This window comes from Pagrus major, chromosome 8, assembly GCF_040436345.1.
Source record: "Pagrus major chromosome 8, Pma_NU_1.0".
Classification (NCBI taxonomy): domain Eukaryota; kingdom Metazoa; phylum Chordata; class Actinopteri; order Spariformes; family Sparidae; genus Pagrus; species Pagrus major.
Window position 1 is genome coordinate 23,921,551 of NC_133222.1, and position 23,689 is coordinate 23,945,239.

At 40.4% G+C, this 23,689-nt stretch overlaps 1 protein-coding gene across 3 annotated transcripts in view; it reads left to right on the forward strand.

Annotated features, from left to right (window-relative positions):
• Window positions 1–17,782, forward strand: part of LOC141001017 (paired box protein Pax-6-like) — a 34,170-nt gene extending 16,388 nt beyond the window's left edge. Inside the window, exons 4-11 of one of the 3 annotated variants that reach the window (XM_073471934.1) lie at window positions 1,606–1,768; window positions 2,001–2,018; window positions 7,409–7,546; window positions 14,020–14,102; window positions 14,631–14,781; window positions 16,330–16,439; window positions 16,831–16,972; window positions 17,697–17,782. In XM_073471934.1, coding sequence (XP_073328035.1) covers window positions 1,606–1,768; window positions 2,001–2,018; window positions 7,409–7,546; window positions 14,020–14,102; window positions 14,631–14,781; window positions 16,330–16,439; window positions 16,831–16,972; window positions 17,697–17,782 — 891 coding nt within the window. Of the gene's footprint in view, window positions 1–1,605; window positions 1,769–2,000; window positions 2,019–2,072; window positions 2,076–7,393; window positions 7,547–14,019; window positions 14,103–14,630; window positions 14,782–16,329; window positions 16,440–16,830; window positions 16,973–17,696 lie in introns of all 3 variants that reach the window. The other 2 variants (XM_073471935.1, XM_073471933.1) reach the window with 2 other exon arrangements.
• The last annotated feature ends 5,907 nt before the right edge of the window (window positions 17,783–23,689 follow it).

Consider the following 23,689-nt stretch of genomic DNA (forward strand, 5'->3'; position numbering starts at 1 on the left):
CCAAGGCCCAGCAGTCTCCTTTAAGTCAATCAAGCCTAATCCAATATCAAACTCTATAGCCCTTTATCACTCTGAATTTGAAACTAGCCATAACTGCTTAACATAATTTCAGATCTACAGCTCTAGGATGTGCATTAAACTGTCGTCACTCATAGATACCAGCCACCTAAATACCTCTGATTATTTTCATCAAGATCCATGCATTATTCCCTGAGAAATTAATGAAAATGTCCGACCTCACAATGTTTAAGAAAGTTAGAAAAAATTCCTGGATGAGTCCCTTTGCCCGGATCCACACCAAAAGTTAATGGTGTCTATTCTGGGCCAAGTCCCATCCTCCACTCAAGTTTCATTGAAATCTGTTCAGTAGTTTTTTGTGTAATACTGCTGACAAACCATCCAACAAACAGACAGGTGAAAACATAACTTTGCTAGCGGAGGTAAAAAAAAAATCAAACCTTTAATATTGATCTAATTAGAATTTGCGGTCGATAGAGGTGTGTATCAAAATGGCTATTGACCTAAAATTTAATCCAGTAGTCAAGCATATACAAGTTTGGTGAAAGAAAAAAAAAAAAAAACCTGTGGAATTTGACAGTTAAGTACTTTACCGGAGTAATACACATAATGCCTTTGTTATCTCTCTGTGCACAGGTTTAAAGTTCTGTATGTGGAACAGTGCTCAATTCATGAATGGATATGGACTTTAAACTGGTAACACTAATAACCATTATTACTAAATGGTAAATGGTAAATTTATAGTTAACACCACTGTGGTAAATACACATCCCAGGTAACAGTAACTGTAACAGTTTGTCAGATGTAATGTAGGTACTAACTCATGACATCATAACAATGTTATGTGTTGAAAGCTTGTATGTTGAAGTAAATATGTATGTAACGCTGTGATCCTACCCTCTCACTGAAGTTACATAGAGCAGAAACAAGAGACAGAGACAACATTTACTCTGTTACAAGACACTGTACCATCAACATGATGCTGAATCTGTTACTGTAAGGTCAGGACATTACATCATGTTGCTTTAACTTTAGTCAGTGTGACTGTTAACAAACAAGAAAACATAATATAAAACATTTATTAAATGGTTTATAATATGTAACAAAGCTGTTGGGATTGTAGGTCAGGTAGCCGAAGCATGTTTGACGAGTTGTGAGACTCAAAAATCAATTTTATGTTAAAGTTGAATATTGTTTATAGATGAACACATAATTTATTGACCATTTACCAGGTATTATAAATATCAGTTACAACTTTACAGTAAACAATATATGTGTGTGTGTGTGTGTGTGTGTGTGTGTGTGTGTGTGTGCACGTGCACAGGTAGGGGCCACAGGTAGCTGCTGCCTTTCTCTTTTAACATATTGTTACCATCATATATCATACAGATTCTGTCGAACAATGCCATACATGTCCAACAATAGATGCTCTTATGTAATCTGACCTGCCAAGGGACTGCATATACAACCCATCTTGAAACTAATCTGGTACAATACATCAAATGTTGGTATTTATGTTTAAACTGTACACTTAAATAAATAAATGCATATATAAATAAATAACTACAATGTTGTGTGTATGACCAGGTTTCATCCATTAATCGAGTGCTCAGGAACCTGGCCAGTGACAAGCAGCAAATGGGCACAGTGGGACCTGAAGGGATGTTTGACAAACTCAAGATGCTCAATGGACAAACCACGTGGGGAGGACGCTCAGGGTGGTACACCGGGACCACACTCACTACAAATGGTAAGACACTAACTCATACTATTAATAACATTACTACTGCTCCTACTTTACCACTGCTACTATGATACAGGGATTCACTCACAACTGCCGCTGAGACACACTACGTAGCATACATATGGCTAAGTACCATTTTGATGTTTCTACATGTCATATCACATTGACATTACATGTTTATGACCTGACTGATATATCAGATGGTGGAGGGGTTGGTGATGGAGTTACAGGCCAGCAGGCTGTCAAAGCAGTGATAGCAGTTTGAGACTGACAGTTTCCTGAGTTTTTTACCAGTTTATGGTGACAAAAGCAGGTGTTTTTGATGAGACCTCGGGAAAATTCAAACCATGTTAGTGGTGACAAAACAGGTATATTTTTGGTGCCCTGAACTCCACCACCATCCCCTCCACCTCCACATTATGACAATCAGGGCATGATGTAATGTGAATGTGATATGACACGTTTTGTTGAAATGACAATATGGTACATAGGGTATGACACGCACAAATGTGAACGAATCAGTGGTTTGCAGAAACATTAAATGCAACATTTTATCCTGGTGACTGGGCTGCCACTGGCATGAACTGGCAAGACTGACCCTGCCCCACCACAACAGCTCAGTTTTAACATGATTTTCCACCATTTTCAGTTTTCTCTAAATACACAAAGATGTTCTCACATCCTTCCTCCTGTCTACCACATTTTGTTCATCACATGAACAAGGCCAGAAAAAAACATCATCAGCAACAACAGAAACTTTTAAATGTTTGTAATTTAATTTTGAAACTTGTATGTAATGTATTTCTTTCTCTTCATTTCTTTTAAAGTACCACAACTCAAGATGTATCTGTTGTGACTAAATCTGGTCCTAGTTTTAAATACAAAGATTCTGACTGAATTTTGTTCATATCAGGTGACATTTAAGTCTGATTCTCTTCTATGGTGTGCCTCAATGCCATTGCCTTAAATTATTATTATTTTACTGTAGTTAATTGCTCACTTGCAAAATGTATTTAAATTCATGGAGCAGAGGACACGGTGTATAGAGCTGACATGAACAGCTTCCGTTCCTTTTCCTTCAGTGTGTGTGGCTGAGGGCCCCATTTGCTGTATGGAGCAGACTCATATGCTGCTGCTCCTCCTCCAGCACCCTGGGATTACAACAGTGAAACCAAGTCATGCTATACTACCACGGCTGCTGCCTCCTCAGTCTACAGCATGTTTATGCCCGTGTGTGTGTGTGTGTGTGTGTGTGTGTAAGGGGCGTCTGCTCTCATTTGTGTCTCTTTCTGCCTGACTGATTGTGACACTGAGCAATGGCTTCATTCTGTTTTGCAGTCTCTGTCTGCTGGGGATAATGAATAATTAGGCTAGCACCACAAATAACATGAGATCCACAGGGAGCTGGAGTCAAGCTCCCTTCTGCTCAGAGATCACATGGTGGAGATCTCCACTTTGAAGTGCCCTGTACCTTCACTTATCTTTAACTCACATGCATTCATTAAGCATGGAATATCTTAGGCTAATATTGCACTTTTCAAAGGTATCTTTTTGAATGTTTATTATAAAATCAAAACCTTTTTATGGAGGTATATATGTACAGTATGTATGAAATAAAAGGCTAAATCAGTCATTTTTGAACAAATAAACGGAGGTGGCTCATTGTTCACTTACGTAATCAAAGAGTTTTAAAACAGGCATTTATTTTTCTAAACTGATCAATTTTACAAAATGCATCCGCATTGATATTCCACAGACCCAACTCAGAGCTGAGACTTCAGGGAGCTGAAATAAAGGGCTGCACCCATAATAAACATACTAATTGCTGTAATTTATACATGTTAAGTGAATGGACCTAGCCAAAATGTGACCCTTTATTTTAACAGCAGCATTATTAAGCTTTTTTTTTTTCTTGGCCTAGAAGAAAAAAGAAGCTGTAAACACGTCATTTAAGTTAATGTGTTAGTAAACAGTTGCTTATGTACACATGCAATACTATATATTACCACTACTACTACTACTACTACTACTACTACTACTAATAATAATAATAATAATAATAATAATAATAATAGCTTTTTTGTCGCATCTTTCATTCAATGATGTAACCCAAAATGCTTTACAGAACAGGATTAACAGGAAAATAAAGCATGGCAAAAACCAACATGAAAATAAACAATGAAAATAAAAAGTTAACAATGAAGTGAAAATGAACTATGTCAGTAAGTAAATGTTCTATAACAATTAAAACATTAAAAAACAACCCTTCTGAAAACTGGGGGGAAAAGTTACATATCAATATCAAAGGTTGAGATTTATATAACATGGCAGCTGACTTACCTCAAATTACAATCTAGATTTAAAATATAGGTCCTTCACTTCTTGTTAAATATACCATGAGTTTGTTGTTCTATGAATTATGGGGCTGATGTTTCACAGAATAGGGCCATAAAAACAGAAAGCAGTCACTTTAGAAAGGTCCTGGATGCAGTGTTCAGAATTAGAATTAACCAAGTCTTTTTATGTATCTTGGTAAAAAGAGAATTTAAGCAACTTGTAATGAATGCATGTGTCAGCATTTACCATTGTTCTAACTTCAAAATGGGTTCATTTTTCTTGGATGAAAAGATCATGTTTCTTTTTACTTTGTAAAATTTAATATTTTGATTCTGCATACAAGTAGAGTATCAGTTTCCTGTTCATTTAGTTTAATTTTTTTTTTCTTATCCAAATATTGATAGCATTGAGGCAGGTAAAGACCTGAGGTTGTCTGGCGAAACAAATATATACAATTGTGCAGTCCTCTTTGTTACAGTAATTTAATACAGAATATGCAGCATTCATTTGCTAAATCAGTTATCTCCTAGTGTTGGCTTATTCATTTTCAGAATGGCTTTTCAGAATTTGTTTTTGCAAATGAACTCTTCTTGTATAAAGAAAATAGAATAGGGCAAATGTCCAGGCCACAAAATCCCCTGAACACACAAAATACTGTCTTCCTGACAAGTTTGACGGAAACCCGTCAAGTCCTACTAGAGAGACCTACCCATTTCTCAAATCTGTAGATTAAGATATCATGATTAATTGTGTCAAATGCAGCCCTCAAACACAGAATGAGGACAAACACACTGTTGGCATCAGATGACATTATTGGGTAATTTCAATCAATCAATCCATCAATCAATCTCTCATCTCCTCTAACTATTCTCTGCAGGGCTTTTTTGTCTGACATACTGCAGCTGGAGTACCATGTCGAGATACAATATGTCAGAACGCTCTCCACCACACCACTATAGAAATTCCTGAGGATGCTGATGGGGAGAGAGGCTTGTTTCAGCTTCCTCAGGAAGTACAGTCTCTGCTGGGCCCGTTTCGTGATCCCTGAGGTGTTCTTATTCCAGCTTAGGTCCTGCAAGATCTGCACTCCGAGGAACTTGATGTTCTCCCCTCTCTCCACTGTGCGGCCACTGATGCTAAGAGGAGTGTGCTTGGGCTGTGACCTCTGGAAGTCAATAATCATCTCCTTCGTTTTGTCCGCATTGAGCACCAGATTATTTTCTCTGCACCAACCCTCTAGGTGTTTAACTTCTTCTCTGCACATTGATTCCTCATTTCTATGAATGAGTTCCACCACTGTGGTGTCATCCGCGAACTTGATGGCAGATGTTATCTGGGCCTCCCGCTTTCTGTGGGTTGACCCTGGTCTGCGTGTGTCTGCTGCGTTGATGGTGAGGGCTGGCCTGATAGATGGTAGAGAAGGATGTACATGTTGGGTGCTTCAAAGCGTGCAAAGAAGTTGTTGAGCCTGTCTGGAAGAGAAGCATCATCGTCGTTGACCCCCCTGGACTTGACTCCCTGCCACATCTGCCTGCTGTTTCCTGTTCCTGTGTTCCTCTGCATAGGTGCCTTTTGCAGCCTTGATTCGCTTTGAGAGCGCAGACCTGGCTGAGTAGAGAGCAGTCATATCCCCCGCCCTGAAGGCTGCATCAGGCTATCAGCAGCGAGCGCGTTGCCACATGCAGTGAAGGTCTTAATTAAATGCATTTCTATAAGCGCTTTTCCAGTCTACCAGCAGCTCAAAGCGCTTTACAATACTTGCCACATTCACCCATTCACACACATTCATACACTGATGGCAGAGGCTGCCATGCAAGTCGCCAACTGCTCATCAGGATCTCACGTTCAGTATCTTGCTCAAGGACACTTCGACATATAGCTGGGACATGGAGGAGCTGGGATTCGAACCAGTGACCTTCCAATCACTAGACAACCCACTCTACCTCCTGAGCTACAGCCGCCAATGTCATCCTCTGTGCACTTTGCAATGTAGCTGGTTACCGCCTCAGCATACTCTTCAATGTCTATCTGGTCTCCCTGCGAGGCTGCTGTCTTAAAAACCTCCCAGTCGGTGTGCATGAAACAGTCCTGAAGTGCTGAGTCTGCCCCCTCAGGCCAGGTCATGATTTGTTTTTTCACTGGCTTGCTGCGCTTCAGTAGTGGTTTGTAAGCAGGCACCAGCATAACAGATAGATGATCAGAACAGCCAAGGTGGGGGCAGGGCGTTACCTTGTATGCATCTGGGGAGTTTGTATACACCAGGTCCAGCATGTTCTCTCCTCTGGTTTTAAAGTCCACAACTTGCTTGAATTTGGGGAAAACAGCCTTTAAACTGGTGTGGTTAAAATCCCCTGCCACCACTACAAAGCTGTCCGGGTGTTTAGTCAGGAGCTCACTGATGGCATCATGTATTGTAGCCCTCCAAGTGCTTGTTAGCATTAGCTTTAGCATTTGCACTAGGAGCTATGTAAACAACGGCTACAATCACTATGGTGAAATCCCTCAGCAGATACAATGACTGGCATTTCACAATGAGGAACTCCGCCAGCTGAGAGCAGTGTTTAGTGGCTAATGTGGCGTTTACACACCAGTCTTTGTTGATATAGATGCACAGACCCCCTCCTCGACTTTTACCGGAGGTAGCTGCATCTCTGTCCGCCCGGAAAGCCAGCATCCCCTCCAGCTGTATGGCCGCGTCTGGGATATTGTCGTGGAGCCAAAGCAAATGCACAGCAGTCTTTCCACTCTCTGTGGGTTTCTCTCAACAGACGTAGCTCATCCAGCTTGTTGTCGAGGGAGCGGACGTTGGAGAGTAGGAGCGACGGTACTGCTGGTCTGGAGGGGTTAGCCTTTAACCTAACATGGATCCCAGCTCTCTTCCCCCTCTTTTGTTTACATTCGCACTGCTTCCGCTTTCTTTTCTTACGGTTGGTTGGCTCCAATAAGATCCCGTGCTGGTGTAACATGTCCAAATCACAACCAAGCGTCATAGTTTTAGCAGCCTGTGTTACCCTGATTTTTAGTAAAGTCTCTTGGCTGTAAATTTTGCAGACTGAACGTCTAGGATAGGTAGGACACCCAAAACTTTCACTCTCGCTGATCCCTAGAGGGGCCGCTGCATCCATGTGCGCCGCTGCCATACCAAAAATACATTTCCATGTACTACAGAGGAGGATAGTGCTTTATTTACTTCACTACATTTATCTGATGGCAGGAGTTCACCTTAACCCAGCTGATAGTGTATCTAAGCATTAGAGTAATTCAATGTATTTGTTCCTTCCCTCCTTGGTACAGAGTGTCCACCTTCAGAGGGAGGGGAGAACACCATATCAGTTAGTTCCAATGGTGAAGACTCAGAGGAGACTCAGATGAGGCTTCAGCTGAAGAGGAAACTGCAGAGAAACAGGACGTCTTTCACACAGGAGCAGATAGAAGCACTGGAGAAAGGTAACTGCATGATACAGTGTCATATACCTTAGCACATCATGGAACCAAAAACAGACATTTATATGTATGGGTAAACAATTACAAGCTATCCAGTGTTGTAATTTTGTATGTGACTCAAAAATAGTCACTTTGACTTGAATGAGTCGGGTCAGATTCACAATGTACCAATTAGACAACTGTAGGGAATGTTTACATGATAACATGATCTTGTCTAACATTATTAACAACAGTTTCAACTTTATTGAATATATACTGTATTGGGGATGTAAAATGAAAGACCAGCAATTTGCATCTTCCTCATTTGACTCAAAACCTGATTTTTGATACTTGTACTCCTGTCTGTCAGCCTAGCTGCTGCTATTTAGTCAACTAACAGACAGTAGCCTACATGTTGTAGTGTATTAGTGCAATTAGTCTTAATGTGATTTATGATTAATGATGGCACGACTGTACATTTGTGCAAACCACAGATATGTTGAAACATATCATATCTTTATGTTTTAATTCTACGTTTCTTTAGGTTCAGTTGTGTATTTTATTTTAATACAATGCTGTGCTTATGGTCTGGTTAGATTTAGGCACAAATACCACTTGGTTAGCTCTTATTTGTGCCCCAAGGAGTGATTTCTGCAGAGCTATGAGTGAGGACACACGAGAGCAGCCTTCACAGAAGTCTTTTGACCAGCCGACACGCCCCTTTAGTTGATATCAGTTATTGATTGGACGCTGCAGCGGATCAGACTGATCTGATACATCACAACATGACTGGAGTTTCATACAGAGTGAAGACAGATTACAGATTAAACTCAAGTGTGTCCCCATCAAGTTTTATTATTTAGCTTGTTTGTGGTTCATCAGTGACTTAAAATGTGTCAGCCTGACTGTAGGAGAACAAAAGGACCATAAACAACTTTCTTCATGTATTACAAACAATTTTCTTTTCTTTTTACACATGATGATTTCACAATCAGAATATCACTGAATACAGAGGCAGATAATGAATCAATATATAAACACATTCTGCAAGTAGAAATGGTTCCTGAGCCTCTGACCAGGACACAGTATAAATACACAGTACACAGTATAAATACACAGTACACAGTGTGAATACACAGTACACAGTATAAATACACAGTACACAGTGTGAATACACAGTATACAATATAAATACACAGTACACAGTATAAATGCACAGTAGACAGTGTGAATACACAGTACACAGTATAAATACACAGTACACAGTGTGAATACACAGTACACAGTAAAAATACACTGTACACAGTATAAATACACAGTACACAGTGTGAATACACAGTACACAGTGTGAATACACAGAACACAATATAAATACACAGTACACAGTATAAATACACAGTACACAGTGTGAATACACAGTACACAGTATAAATACACAGTACACAGTGTGAATACACAGTACACAGTGTGAATACACAGTACACAGTGTGAATACACAGAACACAGTATAAATACACAGTACACAGTATAAATACACAGTACACAGTGTGAATACACAGTACACAGTATAAATACACAGTACACAGTGTGAATACACAGTACACAGTAAAAATACACTGTACACAGTATAAATACACAGTACACAGTGTGAATACACAGTACACAGTGTGAATACACAGAACACAGTATAAATACACAGTACACAGTATAAATACACAGTACACAGTGTGAATACACAGTACACAGTAAAAATACACTGTACACAGTATAAATACACAGTACACAGTGTGAATACACAGTACACAGTGTGAATACACAGAACACAGTATAAATACACAGTACACAGTATAAATACACAGTACACAGTGTGAATACACAGTACACAGTATAAATACACAGTACACAGTATAAATGCACAGTACACAGTGTGAATACACAGTACACAGAAAAAGAAATCTGATCTTTATTTTAACCATCCATAAATCAAGTCAATCACAGTCTAATGTCCAAGTGTGGGCCTTCACTATAACTTTAATCATGTAAATGTCTTAACTGATTACACTAGAAACTGCAAACAAAAACACACGTTTGCTTTTATCACAGTAGTGATGCGTGGATCACAGGTATAACCAGAGACACTGCGGAAAACCTGTGGATTGGGCGGTCCAGGTCATAAAACTAAACACTGTGATTAATATCAGGTGGGCTGCTGGTGGGTGAAATAAAACAAGTCATTAATGAGGAAAACATTACATTACCTGCACTATAGCAAACCATATAAGTGCGTCTCTCCATTAACACACAATTACGCACACGGCACATCAGTTTGACTTTATTGATTATTTGAATCTCTCAACAGTTATTCGTTCTGTTATTATTAAAGAATATAGAGAATGGCATTTTTGGCAAGGGGTTGTGTGCAGACACAAATGAATTAAAGTCTCCACAGCTGTTAAAGCTGATGGACAGCTGATGCAGCTGTGATCTGCTACAGCCATCATCGCAAACGGACATCATTCACATGACACTTAAGAGGAAAGGATGTCTCATTCATCTTAAAGCATATTTCCTTGTTTCCTCTCCCCTCCCATGGTTTCCTCGCGCCTCTCCACCAACTTGGTGGGAGGGACTAGGCAAGGAAACGACGCAAGTGAGGGAAATGTGGATGCAATTACGAGAAATAGGATCCATTTATCAAATGTGGATTCTCCCCAAACTCCTCTTACATGTGTTTGCATCATAACCATTTATTGTTTGTGTGTGATTGGATGTGCAGCGAGGGAGAGAGGAGGATGAACAGGGAGAAAAGAAATAACCAGATGAGACAGTGGACAGATAATGAAGATTGTTTTAGTGCAAGAAAAAGTAACTGTTTAGCTGAAGGGGAAAAAATCATCCACAATAGAATTTTACCCCTAAAGGTCTGATCCTAGGATCGCCCCTGTGCCCTAGCGTGGTCAAATATAACTCAGGTAACTTCTAGGGTGTCTATTTGTGTTATAACAGAGCCAAGCCTTTTGGGGGCCCTAAGCAGAATTTGATTTGGGGCCCCCCTCCCACCGCCGCGGAGTCACCTGTGCTTGACAATTATTGACACAAATGTCACACTATAATGTTACATTATAAATTGTATTAATACAGTGATGGATTATGAACTACTGTCCTCCTGGGCACAGATGCATAAGGACCCCCCCTACCTTATTTTTATGAAAGTGGGTGCAAATGGGGGAAGGGGGGTCTGGGGCTCCTCCCCCCAAAAATTCTGAATTTAGTAGATGTGATTTCCTGTATTCTGGTGCATTTTTGGGATGGCCAGCTGGAGAAGGGCAATACCTAAATTAGTTCAGATTCATAGCCTTTTGCTTTTTGACTTATTGAGGTAGTGACTTCACGCAACGACTTGGGCTTCAGGGCCCCTTGACCTCTTGGGCCCGGTAGGCTCTTTCAGTAATCCATCCTTGCTCACATGCCACAAATGTTTTGGGGCTCCTGGTCCCTCTAGACCTCTGCCCCCCTGGGCTTGGTAGACCCCTGTATTAATATAGTTGTTATTTACACCAAACCAGTCACCTTTTAACCTTAGAGCAGGGGTGGGCAAATAATTTTTCCAAGGGGCCACATGACAAACCCAAGCTGTGTTGGAGGAACTTAATTCTGCTCAATATTAATTTTCTCTCATTTTCAAAATCTGAAAGCTGTGGGATGTCATTCCCTTCGCTCACACAGAACTCTTGAATCTCTTCTCTCAGATCTCATACTCTTTTAAGCACTTTGCCCAGGCTGAGCCACCTGACAGCTGTGTGGTAGCCTATGGCACCATGTTCAGTCTCATTTTCCTCCAAAAGTGCAACAAACTGTCTGTGATTTAATGCTCTTGCCCTGATGAAGTTAACCATTTTAGTTACAACATCAACAACATGGTTCATTTTTAACACTGACTTACACAACACCTCCTGATGTATGATATAATACAAAAATGCCAATTTCTGTTCAGGGTTAATTTCTGTCACTTTATCCTGCATTCTCTTCAAAAGTCCAACATTTTTCCCTGTCAGATTTGGACAACCATCCGTCGTCACACCCGCCAGTTTGTCCCATTTCAGTCCCAACTTGTTCAAATATGCATTTACCTCTGTGAATATATCACTCCCAGTTGTTGTCCCTTTCATTGACTGCATGGCTGCCAGCTCCTCCGTGATCTTTAAGTCCATAGTTATCCCACGTACGAAGATGAGTAGCTGTGCTGTGTCACGTACATCGCAGCTCTCGTCCAAAGCCAAGAATAAAAAAAGTCAAAGTTGACTGCGCTGTTCTGCAGCTGAAGCTCCAGGTTTCCTGCAATGTCCTCGATCCTCCTCGTTACAGTGAGTCGGGAGAGGGGCACGTTCTCAAAAGCCTCCTTTTTCTCCGGGCATATTAGTGCTACAGAGTCCAACAAACACTCCTTAATAAACGGTTTACTGTTTCTAGCGATTCTGTGGGATATGACATTACTTGTCTTGACAGCTGCATCTCTGGATGTGTGAAGTTTGGTAAAAAGCAAAGCATCTGACTCCCTTGCCCGCTCTTTGCGACCTCTGCACCACAAACTAAGCACACGGCTTTACCTTTGACTTCTGTAAATAAATATTTAGCAGTCCATGTCTTGTTAAAAATACGACATTCGGTATCAATCTTTCTTTTTTTGGCGTGAGCTGACACTTTGAGGGCTAGTTGCTAGCATCAGCATCATCTATAGCTGTCCACGCTTGTGCGTACATGCGCATCCGCATGTAAATAAAAAAACAAAAGCACCATTTTCAAAATAAAAGCAACATAGCTGTATTGCATGCATGGTGTAAATAGTTTTTCATTTATGTTCTGATTTACGATTGACCTCAAGCGGCCAAAAGTAAAAAATAAAAAAAATAAAAAATGTTTTCTCGATGGGGGGCCCCCAAGCAGCCGCTTAGTTCGCTTATGCCTCGGGCCGGTTCTGTGTCATAATGTGAGTTGTGCAGTTTGTCAGACAAAAAAAAAATTTATTTACTAATTGTGAGATCTTCTGAAGTTAAATTCTAATGTAGCAGAGCCCCTCAAAGTACTTTAGTATTGCGAATGCTGGAAATCACTGCCTCACTGTCTTCACTCCAAATTTACTGTCCAAGATATAGTATATCAATTAGACATAGCAAAACTATCCACTATCCCACTATCCAGGTGAGAAATCAGTTTAGGAAGATGAAGGTGAAGAAGGCCACGGGTCCAGATGGGATCAGCGCCAGGCTCCTCAAGTCCTGTGCAGACCAGCTGTGCAGGATTGTGGAGTACTTCTTCAACATGAGCCTGAAGCTGGTAAAAGTGCCACTGCTGTGGAAAACCTCCTGCGTGGTACCAGTACCAAAGATCCCTCACCCTTAGGACTTCAACAGCTACAGACCAGTTGCTCTCACTTCACACCTGATGAAGACCCTGGAGTGGCTGTTCCTCGTCCATCTCCGCCCTCTGGTGGGTCCTTTTATGGACCCACTCCAGTTTGCATATCAACCTGGCATCGGAGTGGACGACGCCATCATCTTCCTCCTGGACAGATCACTGTCCCACCTGGAGAAGCCTGAAAGCACTGTGAGGATCATGTTCTTTGATTTCTCCAGTGCTTTCAACCACCTCCAGCTCAACGTCGGGAAGACCAAAGAGCTGCTGGTGGACATTGAGATGGTGACATCTTACAAGTACCTGGGAGTTCACCTGAACAATAAACTGGACTGGACTGATCACACTGCAGCAACATACAAGAAAGGTCAGAGCAGACTCCATCTGCTGAGGAAGCTCAGGTCCTTTGGAGTGCAGGGGGCACTCCTGACTTCTTTCTATGACTCTGTGGTGGCATCAGCCATTTTCTATGGAGTAGTCTGCTGGAGCAGCAGCATCTCGGCAGCAGGCAGGAGGAGATTTGATAAACTTATCAAGAAGGCCAGCTCCATCCTGGGATGCCCTCTTGACCCAGTGCAGGTGGTTGGAGACAGCAGGATGATGGACAAGCTGTCATCGCTGCTGGTGAAGGGGTCCCACCCCCTGCAGGTCACTTTCACAGCACTGGGCAGCTCCTTCAGCAACAGACTGATACACCCTAAGTGTGTGAAGGAGAGGTATCGCAGGTCCTTCCTTCCTGCTGCTGTCAGAGTCTACAATCAGCACTGCTCCCAATAGACCTCACTCTGCACTCTGCACTGTCAATTTTCTTAATACCCATATTTGTTATTTATATTGTAAATAAAAATTCACTGCTGTAAATTTCGTACAATATCATGTTTATATGTATATACAAGTCTATTCTATTTCTTACCTTTTTAATTTGTATATTGTTAATTTTTGGCTATTGTTATTGTTTTTTGGTAAATATTCTGTCATTTGGCTGCTGTGGCAAACAAATTTCCCTGTTGTGAGACAATAAAGGAATACTGATTCTGAGTCTGACTAATGCTATCATGTAATGACACAGTTTGTCTTTGTTCTAGAATTTGAAAGGACTCACTATCCAGATGTGTTTGCCCGAGAACGCCTTGCCAACAAAATAGACCTCCCAGAGGCAAGAATTCAGGTAAACTCTTGGTAGACTATTTTTTAAAGCTTACAAGTTTGTTTGTTTGTGTGTGTGTGTGTGTGTGTGTGTGTGTGCGCGCGCGCGCGCGCGCGCGTGTGTGTGTGCGTGTTGTAATAATGTATGGTTTTCATTAGATAATATTATTAGTATGCAATTAGTGATAATCAGTCTCGGACAACCTTGAAGGAAGCTTGAAAAAGATCTATTCAAATCTATCTTAGAGCAACTGACCTGTCCACATTCAAATTGTTTACAGTTGCTGTAATTGTTTCCCCAGTCCACACTGGCTGTGAAGGGATTCTTTGTTTGAGTGTTTTTAATTAGGTAGTTTTGTATTTTTGCATAGAATAAAAACCATGTATTTACTCCTCACTAAAGTGTGGACAGGAAGAACTATTAGATAAACCAATAACACTTTCAGTGTATGAATGGACATTCGTCAGTTTTGTTCTAATAAAGACCTGACATGTCAACACGTCCTTTAACCATTATAACAACCCATGTTTTCTATTCTGGAACGTGCAGGTTTGGTTTTCCAACAGACGAGCAAAGTGGAGAAGAGAGGAAAAGTTGAGAAATCAACGCCGTCAGGTGTCCAACTCCGCCAACCATATTCCCATCAGCAGCAGCTTCAACGCCAGTGTTTACCAGCCTCTGCCACAACCTACTACACCAGGTACTGACAAAGACACATGTAATATATATGGTAAATCTGTGATTTATCATTTTTAACAGGAGGGATGGCCCAAACCCTAACTGAAACCCTTGAGTAAAAACTATATCTGTAGTCAAAGACACTATGATGATGATTGTAGAAATATTACAGGAATAATGCAGGCAGCAGTGTGTCTCTATGAGCCCCTCACTCTTCTGTGACAATACGTTACTACGCATTATTACATCTTACTTGTCACTTTGATCATGAAGGTGACATAACTCTATAGAGTATATTGGTTACATAATACAAACTACTATAGAACTGAGTATTTATAGTATAGAGTTTATAGAATATTGTTGACTAAAGTGACAAAAGGCTGGGACTGAGAGATGATCACCACTGACAGCACCATGGATTTATCAGCACAGTTATGATATGTCACAGCCATGGTCAGGCCACAACCCTCAGTCAGATTAAAGATCAATGAGTCAGGCAGACTAACATATTTGACTAAACAACCTCTCTGTACCTGGACTCTCTGCTACTAGAGGAACCTGGCAGGTTAACAAGGGGGATGTATTTTGGTCATTTTGCTAACAATTCACCCCTCGGGCCTACTGCATACAACATACATTTGACAAGCACTTATTTCCAACCTAATAACTTATGTTATTGTTTCAGTGGTTAGTCCACCACAACTTGATCTTTTTTTGTAAAGTGTAACAGGCCCTTTTTCCCTGAACACATTGCGACTTGTCATAAAAGTTACTAATACTTTAATAAATAATAATAATATGATAATATAATAATATAATAATAATAATAAAAATGGCTCTGTCCTGTTCAAGTGTCCCACTAAACAGAGTAAAATGGCACTGTGTCGGTTGCTGTGGAACCCTACAATAACTAAAGTGAAGGGCTGGTTATGGAACCATTTTGTTTCATACTTCTCTGGTCCAAAGCAAAATATGTCCACATCACATGGTATACATAGTATATAGACATATTTTCAGCCAAATACATCCAAATAAAAGGCATGGTTAGCTGGTTGTCATATGCAACTCTGTTACGACTGTTTGCTCTCGGTGTAAGATACTAATGTTAGGCTAAGTATTTAGACATATTTTGGTGACTACAATTTTAACAACATGAAACAGTCTGTGACATCCTGTAAACACATGCTTGAAACAGTTTGGCTACATATTCACACATCATTAATAGTTTACTGTTGTCTAGCTTGTGTCCTCGCCCTCTCAGTACTACCATGGTAAACCACATCACATCAGAGCTCTAACTAGCTCAAACTACATTTTCTTATACATGCTTGTGAAAATATAACTATACTATTGTTCTTCATTAATTCCAATAGGATTTCTGACAAGAGAACTGAACCACTAACTCCAAAATTAACGGTTTACCTGCTCCAATTTGAGATTAACATGTGACCCATGACTTGTAAAACAATGTCTTGGACCAACTGTCTCCCTAGTTTGTGTGTTAATTGCTTTGCCTGGGACGCTACAGATCTGTTTGTTCTCTCCATGTCTCACATCTCTCTGTCTCTAGTATCCTTCTCATCGGGATCCATGTTGGGAAGGTCAGATCCAGTTCTCTCCAACAGCTACAGTCTACCAGCCATGCCCAGCTTCAGTATGGCTGCCAGCCTGCCTATGCAAGTAAGATTATTTTACAAGACTGCTGAAACATTCCACCTTTCCAGTCATTGTGGGGATTTTTTCTGTCAAAGGTCCATCAAAAATAAAGTTAAGCCACTGGGTGTTGATATTTTTAGATAGTGGGGAGACTGGAGACTTTCAGCCAACAGCCAAGAACAGAATAATTAGTGTGCTTTGCTCATACCTTTTGCCTCTTTGTGTTTCTGGAGTCGGTGTTAAGCTCCAGCCTCAGGTCTACCTAGCTTCTAACTCAGAAAATATACTATGGAGTCTTACCTTGATAGTTACGAGGATGTAACAACACTGGCAATCTTGCATGACCCTTTTCCAATAGTGAATCAGAGTGTTACATTCTGTTGTTTTAATGGGTAACATTAATGTATGCTTTCAGGCTTCCAGTCAGACCTCTTATTCCTGCATGCTGCCCACCAGCCCCACTGTAAATGGAAGAAGTTATGAGACATACACTCCTCCACACATGCAGCCACACATCAACAGCCAGTCAATGACCTCCTCTGCAACATCGTCAACAGGTAGGAAGTTACTAACTGGCAACTGTTTGATATTCTACACACCCCCTCCTCCTGATTTTTCAATTTTTGTGTCAGGTTTGTTACACCCTGCTGATGAGCAGTGATGTAGCCATTAAAACATGGTGTCTTGGGTTTGAATATTTCGGTGTAATAAGGTTGTTCCTTTAAATAATTCCTGGAATATTAAAATTGTCAAAAAGTATAACAGGAAACAGACTGGATCATTTAATACCAATTACATACAAAAAAACAAGACTTGCAGCATAAGCAAACCCATTCGAGCTGCACAACAAAAAGTTCACCTATTTTGTGCAGTTTTCTGCAGCATTCCATCAAAAGGAAATATTCTAAGTATGTTGTGCTTTTTGTACGCATTTCCCCAAGATTCTGCATTTGTCATGTTTTGTTACTTTTGGACATAAAAATAAAGCTCAGACAATGCTTAGCTGTACCACATTACTTTGTAAAGATGGAAGGTCCAGCAGAGTTTGTCAGATTAAAACTAAAACATGTAGACGGACATTTTTTACAAAGTTTCAAAATAATCTCAGATTGTTCTGTATTGATTATCGGTGCAACCCAAGAAACTGTACAGGCTTTCTCTTAGCTCTTTCCATGACATATGCACAGTTTGGACTCCGTGTGGACTCAACATGTTTGTTGTGTAATGTCTGTCTTATTCTGTAACTATAATCTAAAAACCCTTCTGCTCTCCTCTTACCAGGTCTGATTTCCCCTGGTGTCTCAGTTCCAGTCCAAGTTCCAGGAAGTGAAGCAGACATGTCACAGTACTGGCCACGCCTGCAGTGATGTTGTTTCTCATGTCAGTCCTTCTTGCCTGTTGGAAATGCAACAGGACTGTTTGGGACATCACAGCCTGACCTATCCCTATTTTACAGCTTGAATGTCAAAAAGGACCTGTCATCAACTGAAACGGCCTATACTGCAGCAAATGAATATGAAGAAATTACTTTCTTTAGCAACTGCAAGAAAATGTTCAAACCAAATTGTGGAGATGAGCAGGACAAGAATGAGTTTGAATACTGTTCCAAATGAAGGATTTTAATATTACTGTAAACCATCAGCCACCATTCAAAGTCTGACTGGTGAGGACACTATCCCGAAAGGAAAAGCTCTAGCCTGAGCTGTACTCAGGAAGCTCAGGAGGGTGGAGCAGTAGTCCACACAGGAAGAAACTTTTCTGTGGGAAGACATATTACCTCCACTTTCAGTTCCTAATTTATATCATGTTGGTGTATTTGTGGCAACAATGACTGAAACGTAAAGGGAAGAACTTAACGAAACTTGAAATCGCCTGTCTGCTGTGAACTTGTTTTATGAGCAGATCCAAAAAGCCCCAGCCTGGAATGTGTACAGAACTTGAGAATATGGATTCTGGTTAAATGTGTTTGGTATTGTAAAAACATTGCCCTGGATGTGATCTGCTAACTGGCATGGACGCTGATTTTGAACTGAAAAAACGTGTCTTTTGGGGGGGGTTGGGGGATGGGGGTCTCAATTTGTTTTAATTCCAAAGCTCCTATGTCCAGAAATTCAACAGTAAAGCAACTGCTGAAAGACTGTAAGCAGAACAAACACTTTGCTGGCTTATAAAAAGTGAAAATTAGATTGTGTCTGCGATGTACATCAGTTTCTAATTTCAAAGTGTAAAGTATTTGTCCTCTCCATCAAGGAGGGTTTCCATAATAAAGTTATTTCAATTATAATCCCTTGTAGAGTAACACTGAACCATCCCTGGTGCACCTGAACTCAAATGTACAGCCCTCTGAGACAACCACTGAATTGGAGTGGAAGTTTGTCTCCACCCCTCCATAGACTTGGAGAATCTATGACAAGGAGCATTGAAGTTGTTGTTGCCTGTTGTAGAGACTTGTTAGTGTCATTTGCAGCAGAAGATGAACATGTTCAGTCATCCCCGTGGTAGGACATAGAATAACTATCTCCAAGATGAGTTTTTTTATTCAGTCGTGAAAATGTTACACAGCTCATCCACAAAGATTATTTCTACATGAGTCATTTAAAGACTGTGCTGTCAAATGCTGTCACATGATGATTGTTGAGGTCACATGTAGGATGTGAAGGTCACAGACAGATGTGTGATGGTTGTCAGAGTTACATAAATAAGTCTCACCAGAAAATGGCACAGCAAAGATTATTCTGTTCAAATATCTGGTGCTGGAAGCTTAGTGAAGCAGTGACCACTGCAGGACTAGCTGGTGAGCAACAGTGGCTGCAAAGCTAATCATTTAAAAACCTGTGCAACCCAGCCTCAATAGCCCCTATTCTACCTGATCTGAGTGGTTACCCATGCCCAAGCGCTTCTGCTGTCTTGGACAGTTGGGTAAGGCAACGTCACTTGGACAAATCACACACTGTCAATGAGTCTTTCAGATGTGTGTGGTTGCCTCTTGTAACCTTTTTTTTTGTTTTTTCAACTCAATTCAAAAAGGGTTTATTGGAACAGAAGTTTCAAGAACAATATTGCCAAAGCAAAAAAGTACATTGTCCAAATGTTTGTACGGTACACAATATAATTATTGAAAAAATGCTATACTCCGTGAGCAACCACACACAAAATAATCATCAGCAAATTCAAAACTTTACAAATTGCATGTTTCACTGCAGTTCTATATCTTGTTTTTGTCCAAGTGGTCTTTGCTGTACTTCGCTTTTTCAAAGATGGCCGACATGCTCGCTCATGCACTACTCAAATTGGGCATCTACTTAGATTGGGTAGTGACAGCTTCCAACCTGGCTTGCTAGCAGGGGCGAACTGGGCCAGGAATAACGCCAGTCCAGGCTGTTTCCAGGTCATCTGCACATTCACTCTGTTCACATCAGACCATGTATACTGCGTTTTTGTTGTCTTATTTTTAAGTTTACTGTTCATGCCAGTAACATAGCTCTTACTTTCTCTCTTTTGTTTCTGGCAAACTATAGTTGCTCTGTGTTTTTTCTCTAATTTACCTTTCAATGAAAATATTTTCTTGATTTGACAGCAGAAAGAAGACAGGAAAGGGGATGAGAGAGAGGGGGGATGACACGTGTCAAGGGCCGCATATCAGATTGCAGACATTTTTACTTATGCATTGTTTGGCTTTTGACACCTTACTGATGTCACACACCTCATATGCCATAATCCTGTGGTTGATCTGCTTTGAGCTTGTGCCATAAAACCACACCAGGGCTTTCTTAGAAGTGGACCTAGACCTTTCTTTTCAAGCAGGTTTGGTGCAGTTGTGTCCTCCTCATGAGAGTTTAAATAACAGAGTTAACACTAGCCTAAACTAGCTGAATCAACTGGAAAATGAATGCACTAAACTGCTTAGCTGTGAAAACATGTTGAATTGCACTTGGGTATGAATGTGTAAGATCAATACTATGCTGACAACCTGTCCAGGGCGTACCCTACCTCTCACTTTGGGACAGGCTTCAGTCCCACATGATCCTGCAAAGGATACAGCCTATTCATACAGTGTAGAAAATAAATGGATGGATGCCAACAACAGCCGCACAACAAGTCCACCCTCAGGAAGCATGCCTATGATGCTAGACACAAGACTCCCTAAGATACACAAGAAGGGACCCACGCTCAGGCCTATCATCAGCAGCATCAGCTCTTACAGACAACATTGCCTGAGGCCAAAGGATACCAGTATTGCACAAAACAAAACACCTTGGTACCGTTCAAGTACTAAAACTGGACACAGATGACATAAAGTGGTCTTAGGGTGTCCTATACAACTTTACAAGACCATATTTCTACAACAAGATAAAGTATTTGTCTCTCTCTTGCTCCCTTTGGGGAGTTGACATTATTTAACACCATTGGCAAACCTTCAAATTTTAGAGCAACCTGTGATAACTATCTTTGATATCTATTTTATAGTAAAGAGCTAGGACCAGCTCACATATCACATTGTGAAACTGGCTTATACTGTTGAATATTACAGTGACAGTTACAGTCCCCTTTTTACTCTATATACTAGGGCTGCACAATACCATTAAAACATTATATTATGATTAATTTTACAGGAAAGGCAATCGGGATATAATTGATGATTAGTGTGAATGATCACTTTAGCATCACAGTCTTTATTTTCACAAAAAAAATCATTAGTGTGACATCTGATGGGGTCTGTAGCAAACAAACATGTTTTTTTTCCATCTTGAGAACAAGATTTGTCGGTCAGGACCTCTCTGCAGCTCTACAGTACTTTATTATAATGATGTTTGTCACACAAAAATTGCAGCTTCTGTGATTTGAATGTTAAACTTGATCATATTGCAATTTCGGTTATATTTCGATTAATTGTGCAGCCCAACTACTAAAGCTGGCTGAAATAAACAGTTTTCACGGGAGGCAAAGTCCTGCCCCTTCCAATGTGTCCCATGGGACCTTATTTCAGAAAAAATCTGTCCAGAAGTCAATGACTAGAGACACATACATTTTAATCCTGTTTGAATTGTGCCTTTAATTACACATATGACACATTGTCAATTTAAAAGATCATTTAAAAAGTCAAGAAAGTGGTGCTTTGTCTTTAAGATGGTTAAATGGTTTTGTCTAAAACCACTCAGTGAACTACATCGTCTGGCTCAAAATGTTTCACCAACAACAACATGGCTGTCACCGTAGCACAGAAGAAGTATTAGAAAGGGTGAAAATCCAAACAAGTCTGCTCATATTGATAATGGCAGTTATGTGAAAGCAGAGTTGGTTCTGGTTCAGTTCGCCTGACTCCTGCTGTTATTTTACATCTTGGAGACAGTTCTCAAATACTGTAGTATTTGTAGCTGGAACAAATAAATGTATCCCTTGCACATCCATGGAACCACTGATAGGAAAATCTGAACAAATGAATACTTCCATACAGTGCTTACTGAAATAGATGTGAATAATCTGCAATGGTCCTTGCAGACACTAGATCTCAACCCAATTAAACACCTCTGGGAAATTCTGGACTTACGTGTTAACCACAAGACACAAAGTACACATTACATTGTGTAGTGTCATTTGACACCATACAGGTGTACACAAAGTCAAGATGAGGTGAGCCGAGCACTGAATGTGATACAACTGCTGCTCATCTGGAGATTTAAAGCACATCAACACTGGGAAGTTTTATATTGCCTTTCAGCACCATCATCAAAACATTAAATGTCAGAATATCTTTGGAAGAATATTGTTCATCCTTTCAGTTAAGTTCCACACACTTGGAGAATCTATTAGCAGGATCACTGAAGCTGTTCATGGAGCAATCCTGTCTCCAAGAAAAAACTTGTAAATACAACTATATTTGCAACATTCAGAATGTATTTTAATTGGCCACTGTTCGTTCAAACAAAATGGGGCAGCTACAGTCCCTTGGTCCCATAGCAGATAAAAAAAAATCGTCCATTCCTGAATTAACTCCATGTTTTTAAAAAAAATAATAATACATTTCATCAGCCCACAGCCATGCTATGTAGGAAAGGAAAGTGTATGCATGAAAACAATGTTGAATATAAAAAACAGTACGTTTCCATGCACACTTCACTTAAGTCGAGCTACGGTCGAGGGGCAGTAGATGAGATTGAAGCCAGGTATTCGACAAACTAATGGGTTGACAAACATGCCAAACACACAGCTTGGGAGTGTGTTGCTGCTGCCCATTGTTCATAAAGCTCAGACACCATATGCTTGGATGCATATGAGACTCAAACTGCAATATCCCTACATAACCAGCAGGAAAATCGCATAAGTCAAGTCTAGACTTTGCTGAGTTGAGATCATTTCCACGTCAAAGTAGAAAAATACTATGTATTTTGTTCTCTGCTTAAGTCATACTGATCAAAATTGATCAAAAGTCTGTTTCATATGAGACCAATGGTCTGAATTATTATCCCAGTTCAGCCCTGCAACAGCAAAACATTTTCAGTAACTTGGACCAGATTACGTTCCTATCCGCTCCAATTAGGAAATGTTGTTAAAAGACAAAAGTTGCAAAATGTTCATCCTGAACAAATTAGTAGTTTTATTTGTTTTCAGTTAAATATCCTATCTTGTAATATAATATCCTCTAGTAGTGACTACAGGGTTAGGGTTAATACACATGTGTAACCCTTTTACCACCGGCTCGTGTATTAAAACCCACCTTATGTTAGGAAGATGAAGCTTTAACGCTTATCAAATGTATTATGGTAAAAGTCACATCTCAAATAGTATACAGTCTAGGGTAATGTATGATTCTCACTCTTAAATAACGGTGGAGACTGTAGGGAATACACTTGACCTGTATGTATCTTAATACTTCAATAATGAAACACAATTTAATAAAACCAAACACAATAATCTCAGTTTCAGGAAATGTATTAATGATGCAGGGAAAACACACATCCAAACATTTCTCTTTGGAAGAGAGATATAGAAAATAAAAAAATAGAACCCCGGGGTTTTAGAGTTTTTATCTTTTCTCAAACTGTCTAATTTTATTTTGAGTGCACTCTTTTCTACTTTCGTTGGCGCGCTTAGTTGGAGCTCATGATGGAAACCTTTTGATACCTGTACTCCCGTGTGTCTGTGAAGTCAGCCAGACCAGGCCGCAGCTGATGAATCGCTCGCTCGTTGCGGTAACGACCGTCTCCGCTCGCCGCAGCTCGCAGCGGCGAACCTCCGTCTCCCACGGCAGCAGCGAAACGTCCTCTGTGTCCCTC